The 13958-nt window shown below is 34.2% G+C and overlaps 1 protein-coding gene across 1 annotated transcript in view; it reads left to right on the top strand.

Moving 5' to 3' along the window:
- MSH4 (mutS homolog 4) overlaps nt 1–13958 on the top strand; it is a 79389-nt gene that overhangs the window by 11821 nt on the left and 53610 nt on the right. The window contains exons 3-7 of the mRNA XM_019743771.3: nt 3141–3301; nt 5316–5426; nt 8129–8244; nt 9135–9308; nt 13228–13400. Of these exons, the coding sequence (XP_019599330.3) occupies nt 3141–3301; nt 5316–5426; nt 8129–8244; nt 9135–9308; nt 13228–13400 (735 nt within the window). The remainder of the gene's footprint in view (nt 1–3140; nt 3302–5315; nt 5427–8128; nt 8245–9134; nt 9309–13227; nt 13401–13958) is intronic.

A 13958-nucleotide genomic window follows, 5' to 3' on the forward strand; every position in this document is an offset into this window, starting at 1 on the left:
AGGATTGACCACTCCATTCATAGATACCACCCCCCTCGTTTTTTTTGTTTGTTTGTTTGTTTTTTTGCCTATTGGTTCAGTAGTGTAAATAAGGAGCTCAAAATGGCCAGGTGGCAATGTCATCTTCCAAATCAGTGAAAGCATTGTTTTGTCACCTGGTGGAACTAATAACCTTGTGGAGACTAAGATATCCAAGCCAGCAAAGCTCAAAGTTTCCAGTATGGGAAACAAAAATTCTTAAGGTGGATTAGTAGGTATGATAGTGAGAATAGCCACTCCCACTTCCACCCTTGATTCCTGGATCTGTGTATTCTGGCTATGAGGAATACGGCATTGTATAATGATCTCTGATTCAGAATATGTATTTCATTCTCTAAGAAAGAACCCCATTCTTTCAGGGTGTTCTCTTCCAATTGGCACCATAACTGAGTCTTCAGTAAGCAGTTCTGCCTTTCTATTAAGCTAGACATTTCTAGGTGATGGGATATATGGTAAGACCAGTTAATTCAATAGGCATGAGCCCATTGATGTGCTTCCTTTGCTGTGAAATGAGTTCCTTGATCAGATACAATGCTATGTGGAATGCAGTGATGGTGGATACGTCATTCTAAGAGTTCACAGATGGTGATGCTGTTTTAAGCATTGTGGGCAAATCGTATCTAGAATGTGTATTTGTTCCAGTGAGGACAAATATTTTCTCCATCCGTGATAGAAGAAATCCAGTGTAATGAACCTAAGGTGGAGGGCTGTCTTCCCTGGGGTGTTGCTTTCTGGGGCATTTAATGTTGATCTCTGCTATTGGCTGATTAGGCACTCAGCAGTGTGGTTAACCAGGTCAGCTTTGGTAAGAGGAAGTTGCCAACGTGACCACTTGATTCATGGGTCTATTGCAAAAGCACTGGGGTGGCTGGGAATAGAGGCTACTTGACCTCCACAGAGTGTATAATTTTGTCCACCTGGTTATTAAGAGTCTCCTTAGAGAGTATTCACATGAAATAAAAAATATTTTCAAAGTTTATGCCCATTCTAAGAGATCCATCCACATACTTCTTCACCAGCTTTTCTTCTCACCATCTTCCAATCCTTTTCTTTCCAAGTCCCTGATCATCCAGCTAGACCATTAGAAACTGCTTTTGAATGAGTCTAAATCTGTACTTCTGGTCATCTGCATTCCAGACATGTGAACAACCAAATGTACTGCTCAAAGTTCTGCCCAGATGAAAGATCAAAATGAATAAAACAATTCAAAAACTTAGAAGAAAACAGTAATGTATACCAAATATCTCAATAAAGGAGGAGTTTCTTAGCAGAAAAGCAATGGGAAAATTTATAAAGGAAAATACTATCTCTACAAAAGTAGAAATCTTTGAGATATCAAAAAAAAATCAAGATTAGTAGCAACTATAAATTATTGTCATTGACTTAAAAAATTCTCATAAAAACAGACTGAAAACATTAAGACCTTGTGAAAATTATATTAAAAGGGTGTAAACATCTCAAAAGAAAATATAGAAAGCAAATGGGTGTGTTAAAATTATGTTCAATTTTTATAACTAAAAAAAAAGCCACACAAATTTAAGCACCAATCTATTAAATTAGCCATAATAATAATGCATTTCAGAAATCAGTTTGGGTAAGAATACAGTAAGTATTAAAAATTGGTGCAATTGTAAAAAGAAATTTAGCAATGTATGTAAGATCCATAAAAAACAAAAATAGTTGTTTACCGTTATTTGATTTCAACGGATCCACTTTAAGGAAATAATAAGAGACAGAAAAAAGTTTCATGCACAAGGAGGTCATTATACTATTATTTATAACAGAGAATAGCTAAATGTTCTTTTAGAAGTTTAAAGGAAATGTCTTCTGAGTGTACTGAATTTCTACTGGAACTTGCTCAAAAGGTTCTGAGATCAAGACAGTAGATTTTTAAATGAACTTTTTAAATTAAGTTGGCTACTGACTAAGCATAAATGTATAATTTTGTAGACATACTAATAGAAGAATAGAAAAGAAAGAAGGAATCTAGGTCAGCGTGGGAAAGGAGGGAAGAAAAGGGGTATATTGAAATGTTGACAAGGAAATAAAAAATAATTTTATTTCTTCGAAAATAAAATTTTAGATATTTTTAGTCTGCTTTTTTAATCCATGAATAATGCTCTATATTTAAATAAACTCATGTACTTTACAAACACTTCTGTATTACTGCATTCAATTCTTTTTTCTTGTTTTGAATTTTTACAAAAGTTTATTTGAACCAAACTGATGACATATACCTAGGAGAAAGATCTCAAGTGTTCCTCTGCATTTAATTCTTATAACAACTTGGTGTAAAAGGTTTTGTATACCCACTTTATAGATAAGAAGTGGTAGCTTTAGAAAGGTTAAACAACTTAACCTGAATATCCATGGTTTGTAAGGCACAGGTATCAAAATCAGTCATATATATGTGTGTAGTGGTTAAGAGCACCAGTTCGGGAGCCAGATTGCCTGGGTACAAATTCTGACTCTACCAGTTTCATCTATGCCTTAGTGTCCTTATAAGTAAATGGATAAAATAAGTATGTCTATTTGATTGAATTGTTGTGACAATTAGTGAGTTAATCGAAATAAAGAATTTAAAACATTCTTGGCACATCAATAAAATATCTAACATTGAACAGATATTTCATAATTGGAGTTTTTAAATAATATAATGTTTTATAAAATGCATTCATATATGTAATTGCATTTGATCCTTTCAGCTAGCTCTTGAGTTATTACAGGGCAGTTACTATATTATGTTTTGCGACTAATGATTATGAAATAATTTGCTCAAATTCATATAGCTTTTAAATGACAGAGTAAAATGAATAGGTTTTTCTGATCCTAAATTCAGTGTTTCTTTTATGGCTGCATTTCAATAAAATACAAAATAAGGCAGTGTATAAATTTATTATTTCTAGAAGTGAAGTTTTGACAAAATACTTTGAGAATTAACATTTTCATTTTGTCTGGGTATGAAAAGTTATTTTTTGATGAGTAAAAGAAAGTTATTTCTTTGGGTATTAGTAGCCACATCCTAGACATGATGTCTTGAGATCTTATAAGAAAAAAATTAGAAATGATCAATGCTTATGCATTTTTTGTTTTTTTATCAGCTACATCCTCATCTGCAGTTTCTATACACTCCCCATCAGCTATTGTAGCTGTTGTAGAAGGGAGAGGACTTGCCAGAGGGGAAATAGGAATGGCAAGTATTGATTTAAAAAGCCCACAAATTATATTATCTCAGTTTGCAGACAACACAACATATGCAAAGGTAGGTATTTATAATCCTAGATAATGGTTGATCGAGTGGGCAGTATTCAGATTTTCAAGATAGTTCTTTCCGAATTAGTTTACTTTTTGGTAGAATACAGGTTACCTAATATTGTACTAATGTTAGTCTGAATTAAGATAAAATTGTTTTACATCTGATATTAATTTTTTGAGTATATTTAGTTCTAAAATTAGTATTTTGCTGTTATCTAAACATTCCAAATTAATATGTTTCTAAAATTAATATCTTAATAAATTCTGGACTCATTCCAAAGATAATACGTGTAATAATGCTGTCTTCAAAGTGTTATTTCTACTGAATTGTATTTGAATTTTATTTTTGAGAGTTAAGGGAAACTGGTCTCTTAGCTCAGTCATAATTTAGTCTCTTCTTGCCTTTACTTCCTATTACTCACTAATTTGGACCACTGGTCTAATGTCACAGGAATTTGTTTGACTTAACAGGTAGAAGTAGTCTACTCCTACTCTATATATTCTAAAAAGTAATTTGACTCAATTACTATTATTAAATAAAAGATGATATATTTTTAGTGTTTTCAAATTTCTTTCTCTGATTCTCCTTTATGGTTCCCCAGTATATAAGCTTCCTTCCCCACCTAATAATTAAAATTTTAATATACCTAACAATCTAAATGATACTAATACTGTATACCACCTTCATCTCTTGAGCATTTCACATTTTTATACAATTGAAGAATAGGAAAAAAGTTTTTGTAAAACAGGAATATTTAGTACCCTAAAGTACGTTCTAAATACAAGTTTTAATCTAAAGGACTATTAATACATATAATCAAAATGACAGGGAATCCACTTATTTGATTTGGTACCCTTGATCTACTTTAAATAAAGGGAAAAAATGCTTTAAGTAATAAGGAGGTTTCTTAGAGTATACAGGAGTATGCAGGAATGTTAGACAAACTGATTAAGAGTTTCTGTGTCTAGAGTAATTCTAAGAAATATACCTTATATTATGAAAAGAATAAGTCAGAAAACATGTTTCTCATCTTTGATTTTGTTTTTTTACTTTTCAACTGCTAAGCTGTATCAGTGTGGTCATATTGATTTTATCACCATAATTATGCTACTAAATGTTTGTTTCTTTTTCCCCCTTTATTATTTCTCTTTCTATTTCTTTTTTTGTTGACTTTTTTTTTGGTTTGGGTAATTTTTATTTTATTTTACATTTTTTTTCTTATACATATTGCAGAGTATATTGAATTAAGAGAACCTTAGGGTGGTAACTGTCTACACATTTAGTGGCACAACTAGGGACAGGAAGACGTGTAAAACTTGCAATTGGAGGAAAAATCACTTCAGGAGTGAACTGAGGTCCTTGGTTGCTAATAGAATGTCCCTTGGCTTTCAAACTTTAAGTCTTTGTCAGTATACAAAAACCAATTGTACAAAATCCCTGTGAGGAGAAACAGTAGTAACAGGATAAACTGAGTTATTGGCATATGCCAATCTGGATAGTGGGGGCTAGCCAGTCTGAAGGGAGCAGGGCTGGCGGGAGGCTAGAAAGTTCGGGATCTAGAAGAGTGGCCTGGGAAGTCAAATGGTTAGTACACTACTCAAAAATCTTTGTTTTCCAAACCAGTTACTAAGATGCTTTACTCAAAAAGGGTGAATTTTTTTCATAGCGATGGACAAAATATTGAATAGAAGAATTTTTTTTTTTTAAAAATCTTAATTTAGGAATACATATTTGATAAATTCAAATTAATCTTTTGGGCTTAGAGCTGTTACAAACTATTGTGAGTAAAATATAGCCTCTGTTTATGAAATATTTTATATTTGTGATTACAAATATAAAATATATATGTTTAATATACAACCATTATAAATATATTTTAATTGAAATATATAATTAGGACAGTTGTAATTTTGTATATCTATGAATTAATTTTAAGTACTTCTCTCAGAAAAATATGAAACTTTTGTTTTAGAAACTCCTAAGCTTACATTTAGGAAATTGATTATTCAAATGATTTTAGGTGATCACAAAACTCAAAATTTTGTCACCTTTGGAAATAATAATGTCAAATACTGCTTGTGTTGTGGGGAATTCAACCAAGTTGTTTACTCTGATCACAGAAAATTTCAAGGTAAGTGATTTTATTCTCAACAGTAACATTTTAGATTTTCTTTAAAATCCATTTTGTAATATTCTAAAGAATAATACTTTGAGGAATTTTATATATGCAGTACCCTAAAATACACACTTAATACAAGTTATAATCTAAAGGACTATTAATACATATAATCAAAATGACAGGGAATCCAGTTATTTGATTTGGCACCCTTGATTTACTTTAAATAAGAGGAAAAATGTTTTATGTAATAGGAGGTTTCTTCGAGTGTATAGGAGGCAGCCCCTCAGAGAAAGCATGGATTTCCTTAGGTGTAGCTTTCTGGAAACTAGTTATTATGCTGGCAGACTAGCTGAAGTTGAAGTTCTTATTCTTCTAAGGTGATAGCCGCTATCCACAAGTACATTTCCTTTAGAGAATTTGATCTACATTACCAATTGTTTCTGCTTCCTCTGGTAGTATGTACTACCTCATAATTACTACTACTTTAGCCTCCATCTGTGGGACTCTGACAGGTAGTTAGTGTTCTGGAACCTTATGTACTTCACCTCAGTAAGGGCCTTTTCACCATGTAGTTCATCTCTTCCCTCTAGCAAATTACTCTGTTTGGTGAGATGGGGGCTGTTGTTCTAAACCAAGTGGGCAGCATTGTGGTTGGAATAATTCCTGATGGGGGCAAATTATTTTCACAATATACTGTATTTTGTTGTTTGCAGACTTTATAACACTTTTGCAACCAAGTTGAGGTTTAGGGTCCAATGAGTTCTTTATTGTTCTTAATATACAGCATCTACAGTCATGTAAAATTTGTTGTGGTGCTCTGAGAGATCCTGTGTAGCTCGGCTGTCTTTGACTCATTGCCAGAAAATAGTCCCTCTTGTAAAGCTGTTGTCTCTATTAGACAAGTCTCTTTATCTGTTGTTTCTTTCCTACGTTATTTCTAACTTGTTTCATCACCCTTATTGATGTATACCTCTCTAACTTCTGTTATTTCGTTCTGATTAAACATTCTAAGTTTTTGGTAGCAAATAACAGAAATTCAAATGAAACTAGCTTAAGTGAAAAAGGAAATTTATTTGCTTATGTAAATGGTTGGATAGATGCTATCCCTACTCTCATCCCCACCACCATCTTTTTTTCCTACTGCCAGTATGTTACCTTTGTGAGGTTTAAGAAGATGATTGCTGATGGCTCCAGGCTAATGTCATCTCAGCTAACCCAACTCAGAGAAAACAGATCTGCTTTCTTCTAGTGTTCATATATGAATTCCAGGGAAGGACCCTGACTGGTTCTGCTTTGTTCATGTTCCCACATGTTAGGCTAATTAATCACTATTTCTGTGGATAGAGACACTGTGATTGATTAACTCCAGATCATGTGGTTTTGGCTGTGGGGTACAGAGTACTGTAATTGACAGTCTTAACAGAACCATGTAGAATGTGGGATAGATGCGTCCTCCAAAAGCGAAAACAATATATTCACTACACTTGAGACGTAAGGCAGTATTAGTATAATGCTTATGAATAGAGGAGTTGGACTGTTCTGGTTGTAAATCTTGATTCTCAGTGACCTTGTGCAAGTTACCTTACTTAACCTCTTTGAGCTTATTTTTTTCATCGGTAAAATAGGGACCTTAATAGCATCTATCTCATAGGGAATTGATATTTTATGGAGGGCAATCATAAATGACCTCATCAGAAAGGTTACATGTAGGCAAGATCCTGAACAGAGTGAAGAGCAAGCCATGGAAGTATTTGGGGTAAAAATATTATAAGCAGAGGGGGAAAAAAATCAATATTATTATTGTCATTATTACCACACTTAACATAAAAAGACCATCATTAAATCAGAAGCAATATGAAGTGAAAGGAACATGGACTTTGTAAGTCAAAGATTCTAAATTCAAGTCTTAGCTCTGGCACGTATCAACTGTATGATATTATAAAGGTAACTTGACTTCTCAGAATTTTACTTATAGGGAAATTGTAGTTAATAAGATTTACATCACAGGGTTATTGTGAAGATTAAGTGACATAACTGTTAAAAACAGTCTTGGCTTATAACAAATTATCTGCCTGTTTATGATTTTTTCAATCTTAACAGCTTTATCACAGTCCAGTGTTATTATATTACCTTTCTTACCTATTACTTTTATTCAAAGTAGTTATACCTTTTATTCTACAACTTCGTGCTTTTCTCTCTTTTAAAAAAATTCCATTATTGCCTTTTCTTTATTTTAAATAAATTCACTTCATGTAGATATCACTTCATAGATTTCAGAGGTAGAATTGATGTTTTCATCTTCCCCAACTAACACATTATAAAGATCTACTCTTTGTCAATTACGATAAGAGTATGTAAGGCTGATTGTAAAACCTGTGTGTTGTTGTTGCTGTAGAATAAAATTACTAGAAGGCAGAGACTCTTATGTTTATTTTTTTTTATTGTTTCTAACATATTCAGTTAAATTTTATGTGGGCATGCTCTCATAAGAACTACAGACTGTCCTATAATTCACTTAACAAGACAATCATTCTTTTTTTCTAAATAACTATGAAAACTTTTTATTAAATTCTGGGAAACATTAAAAAATAAACTATGTAATATTTAACTTTATGTAATATTTAAGTCCCATCTACAGACATGTGTTTAAGAAAGTAGTTTTGGGCAAGTGCATGGAACTTAAAATTTATTTTGAAATTTAAACTTTTTTTCAGTCCGTTAATTTCACTACTGTCCAAAGGAAATACTTCAATGAAACAAAAGGATTAGAGTACATTGAACAGTTATGCATAGCAGAATTCAGCACTGTACTAATGGAGGTTCAGTCAAAGTAAGTTATGACTTAAGAGAAGTAATAAATGTTTAGTGTGAATTCCACAAGGGCCAGGTCTTTTCTCTATTTTGTTGTTTGCTATATTCCTACCTCCTAGAAAAGTGCCTGGCTCACGATACAACAGAGTAATTATTGAAATAGTAATATAGTTAACTAAAATTCACATGTGAGGTGTATCTTGCTAACTTAATTTATATAGAATTTCTCCAAATTAGTCATAATCTACTGCCCTGGTGATTGCTGCTCAGTTTACTTTGGAGAGAAAAGCTCAAGTAGCCACAGTAAGCTAGAAATGTGGGGACACAGATGTGAAACAGTTTAAGCTGTGTTCCTGTTACTTCATACTTTTACTCCTAAAAGATTGGGCATGAGACAGGGAAGGATATTTTTGAAACGGATATTTCTTAGAACGGGCTAAATAGATGCTTTCTTTGAGCCAGGTTGGGTCCCTTGTTTACTCAGTTCATCATAATGACCACCCTGATGGCAATCGTAACGGACTTGCCTATATACTGAGACCTCCCGACTCCTCCCTGAAAGCTCACACTCTTTCAACAATGTTTGAGTACTTAGACTGGTACATCAAAAATTGACACAAATTACCATTAAATGTTGACTTCTAACACTTGATTTATTGGAATCTACTATCCCTTAAGCATCATACTTCAGAAAATTGTCTATTTTCATCAACTTTTATGTTTTAGAGGTAATTTACATCATTTTCAAAAATCAGGAATACTCGGTATACTTTTTTTCTTTGAATTTAAGCACTGCTATGCAAACATTTATAATTTTCCTAATATTAAGGTGAAATACATGTTTCCTTTTATAGTAATAATTTCTTTATTCTAAAGATTTATAGTGATACATCATTGGTCACCTTGTAGGTATTACTGCCTTGCAGCTGTTGCAGCTTTATTAAAATATGTTGAATTTATTCAAAATTCAGTTTATGCACCAAAATCGCTGAAGATTTGTTTCCAGGGTAGTGAACAGACAGCCATGATAGATTCATCATCAGCCCAAAACCTTGAATTACTAATTAATAATCAAGACTGTAGGTAAGATCATCCATTTTTTTCCCTTACAAAATGTACAAGTGTATTTTATTATTTTTATGAGTAGTTACTTTACACTTCTTTAAATTGTTTGATAGGGAATGCGTGAATAAATATGTATTTCTAATCACTGTATCATTGTTGCTGAACTGTTCAGCTGCTTTGTAGTATAATTTGAAGTCAGGGAGTGTGATACCTCTGGCCTTGTTCTTTTTTCTCAGGATTGCTTTGGCTATTTGGGGTCTTTTGTGATTCCATACAAATCTGATGATTTTTTTTCTATTTCTTTAAAAAATGCCATTAGGATTTTGATGGAGATTGCACTAAATCTGTATGTTGCTTTGGGTAATATGACCATTTCAACTATGTTGATTCTTCCAATCCATGAAAAAATCCATGATTCTTTCCATTTCTTTGTGTCTTCTTCAATTTCTTTTGTGTCTTCTTCAATTTCTTTTGAAGTCTTAGTTTGCAGTGTATAGGTCCTTCCCATCTTTTGTTAAGTTTATTCCTAGGTATTTTATTCTTCTTGTTGTGACTGCAAAAGGAATTGTTTTTTTAATTTATTTTTCTGAAATTTCATTGTTAGCATATAGGAGTGCAACGAATTTTTGTACATTGATTCTGTATCTTGCATCTTTACTGCATTTTTTATTGTTTCTTACAGTTTTTGACTTATAATAACATAGGGCAACCTAGAAAGTCAACGACAAAGCCTGATGATTACTACAAAATATTTTGTACTTAGTTTTAGTTTGTCACATTTCATGGGTCCTCATTGTTTATCGTTATTATTGTCAAACATTGCTTGAGTCCCTGCTATAAATAAAGGATAGGATATCTGACTTTCAGGAGGTTGTATTACAGTTGCAAAGGAGAAATTGAGAAGTCTTTACAGACTTAAAGAATATTAGGTTAAAAGATGGATATTCTACTCACTGAACTATCGGACTAGCTCTAATGCTTCTGAAGACTTGTCACCTGTTCAGTTCCTTGTTTCACATGTTAATTTCTATAGCAAATGGCAGGTTGGGTATGCTCCTCACTTCCTTTGTTCCTGCAGAAGCCAAATTCTCAAAAAGTAAAAAATGAATGAATGAATGAATAGTGCCTGTGATGAGAGGCTGCTGTGGGGAGCTCACAGCCCGCTCCCCACAGCAGCCTCTCATCACAGGCACTATTTTTAACATTCAACATGCACACAATCCCATTCTCAACCCAGCCAATTTAGCTCAACAATTGCTTACCCAGCTCAAGGTGTTTAACCCATTTAACCTTCCCTGCTCAAGGGGTTTAACCCATTTAACATTCATTCTGGTTTTTATGTAGTATCTTTGTTCTGGTATTTACTCTGCTTTGTATCTTTTCAGTCGGCTATCGAGTCATTCAACACCGACTTGTAGACCTCCTTCTTAATCAACACCAGCTACAGCTTAAAGCAAAAAGAGTAAGGGAAGATGTAGAGAGCAGGTTGTAGGCTGACAGGTGCCTGAGGCCTCAGGACTGAAGCCTCGCCCAACATCTCACCCCAGAAAAAATTTAGATAACAAAAGAGTCTGAGAGACTGATCCTTTCAGGGACTTTACCTCACCTTTGTGCTTACACCTGGTGTCTCCCTGTTTGGCCCCAAAAGATGGCTGGCTAGTCAATGACGGGTAAGATTCCTCAAGGGAGGAACAACCTAAGCCAGACACAGCCACATAGGGGCCATTTGGAGAACTTGACCCCAAAAAGATGGCTGGTTAGTCAATGACGGGTAAAAATAACCTAAGCCAGACACAGCCGCATAGGGGCCGTCTGGAGAACTCGACCCCAAAGAGATGGCTGGTTAGTCAATGACGGGTAAGATTCCTCAAGGAAGGAACAACCTAAGACAGACACAGTCGCATAGGGGTCATCTAATTGGCTGTATTCAGGGATTTGAGTTTAACATCAGTTCTCCATCTATTATAAGTTTCAACATAAGGTTCTGTCCCCTGGAGAGGTACATACAACAATTACTATTACATTCATGACTCTTTTATCAGACTAGGGTGATTTGGTTTAATTCTATTTTTCTGGTTATATATATGAGACTCATAGGCCACTGTTTAAAGCAAAAAGAGAAGGGGCATATGTGGGGAGCGGCTATGAGCTGACAAGGGCCTTGCATCTGCAGGGTCATTCTCGTGGGAAGCCTTGCCTCAGCAATCTTCCTAAGAAGAATAAGATAACACTAATGCAGTCACAGACATACAAACTCACCAATGTACACAATGGAATGTTCTACTGATACTTGTTCTGCTAATACTTACTTGCGTAGACTATTGTTCTAAGACAGTATAAAGCTGTGTAAATAATAAAAACTGTGTCACTGTTCTGCCATCTGTGGATGGTGGACCTCCGGATCCCAGCTTTCCTGTCTCTGTGTCTTTTCTCAATCTCCTCACCCTTTCCCCTCAGGCAGAGCCCTCCTGGTCACGCGGGCCGTGACAGACTGCCGAGCCAGGAGTTGATTTGCGTAGTTCCCTAAAAATTTGTTTAAATCAATATAGCAAAATTATGGATCTCTGATGACTAAAACTTAAGAGTATTTCTTGTCTCCTCTCTTTTCTCAATCCAGATTCAAAAATCAGAAAATCATTTTGACTCAACCTTCAGAGTACCTACCAATTCTGGATCACTTCTTACCATTTCCAAGGCTACAACCCTAATCCATACTTTCATCATTTTAGCCTGGACTACTGTAGTAGCCCCTAACTTGTCTGTCTGCATTCTTCTTACCCTCCTAAAATTAGTCTATTATCGACCTAATGACTAGAGTTTGATCCTTTTAAACCAGAAACCAGATCTTGCAACACTCCAGCTGACAACCTTTCAATGGCTCCCATCACTTGTAGAATAGAATCCAGACTCTTTACCATGGTCTACAGGGACTTCTGTGTCCTGGCCTCTATCAACTTCTCATTCATCTCCCTCCATTTTCACCCTTACTTGTAAAGTTCCACCAATCTTGATCTTCTTTCTCATTCTGGAGCCAGAAATTGCTACTTTGCTACTTATTTGGAAACCTTGGGCAAGTTATTTAACTTATTTGTGCTTCAGTTCCTTCCATTGTAACGTGCTTAATAATAGTATCCACCTCATATCATGGGTGTTGGAATTAAATAAGTTAATATATGTAAAGTGCTTAGAACAATGTGTGGTACGTACTAAGTGTTCAATATGTTAGCTATTCTCACTGTCATCATTGTCATCATCCCCATCTCTTCATCATCTTCGCATGGGTCTTCTTAACTGCCAAAAAGACAGACTGGTTTTTATCAACCAATCTAACATAAGCAGTCCACTTGGTCATTCTCTATACATTCCAGTTTGTTTGTTTTTTTAACAGTTTCTGTGCCTGAAATTATTTTCTTCCTTTCTCTTTCACTTACAATTCTCTAACTTCTTAAATTAGAACAAAGTGGTTACATTAAATACTCATTTTTGTCAAATAGAAGTTCTTTTCCCCTTTAGGATAAATTTATTATTATTTTTTCATATTTTTTCACACAGGAAAAATTATATCCATATTATATCGATTATTGATATTTTGCTGTTATTGGTAGAATAGCATGAACTAGAACATTTTGTATTTGTTTGAATATTGTAAATGATCTATGAAAAAAATTGGTAAGTATAAGAAGATAGTGTTGATCCTTGTTAATCAAAGTGTGATTCATTGACTGACAGCATGCTTGGGAGCTTATTTAAAGTGTAGAATCTCAGGCCTCATCCTAAACCTACCGAATCAGAATATCCATGTAGTTTGTATGCACATTAAAGTTTGAGAATCACTACTGTAGATTGTAGGATTATTTAATTATGATGTTAAATTGCAATTATCTTGAATTTTTCCTTTGTATATTTAGTGCAATTTTTCTTACTTGTGTTTCCAAAGGAATAATCACACTCTCTTTGGTGTTCTAAATTATACTAAGACACCTGGAGGGAGCAGAAGACTTCGTTCTAATATATTAGAGCCTCTAGTTGATATTGAAACCATTAACATGAGATTAGATTGTGTTCAAGAACTACTTCAAGATGAGGAACTCTTTTTCGGACTTCAGTCAGGTAAATGAATATCATCTAATTTAGTATATACAAACAATTAGAAAAAAATACGTTGTCTTCTTTTAAGAACACCAGTCATATTAGATTAAGGCCTACCCCAATGTTACATCTTAACTTGATTATATATGCAAAGGTCCAATTTCCAAATAAGGTCACATTCACAGGTACCGCAGTTTAGGACTTCAAAATATCTTATTGGGGGATGTAGTCCAACCCATAACATGAGGTAAGAAGATTGCCCTTGGCACCTTTCTATTTCTTCACTGGCATGGCAGTGCAATTTTCTTCTTAAACCTACAGGTGGAAGGACAATTTATATGCATTGTTCTTAGTCCATTTCCTGGTTTCTAGCAGTTTTTTCTGTCTTCCATACCCCCATCCGCCAACCACCCCTCCTGGTGTTCCGGTAGTGTAAACTGAAGTGGTACACGACAGTCTGGAAGGCATTTACAGCCTGAACAGTTTTTCCTCAGTCCAATTCCAAATACCTTTTAACTAGTATAATTCCTTTTGAATTCTGGCATTATATTGACTGTGACTCTACATTTCCAATGTTTT

This window comes from Rhinolophus sinicus, chromosome 14 (assembly GCF_057876585.1).
Source record: "Rhinolophus sinicus isolate RSI-liver-muscle chromosome 14, RSI-T2T, whole genome shotgun sequence".
NCBI lineage: Eukaryota > Metazoa > Chordata > Mammalia > Chiroptera > Rhinolophidae > Rhinolophus > Rhinolophus sinicus.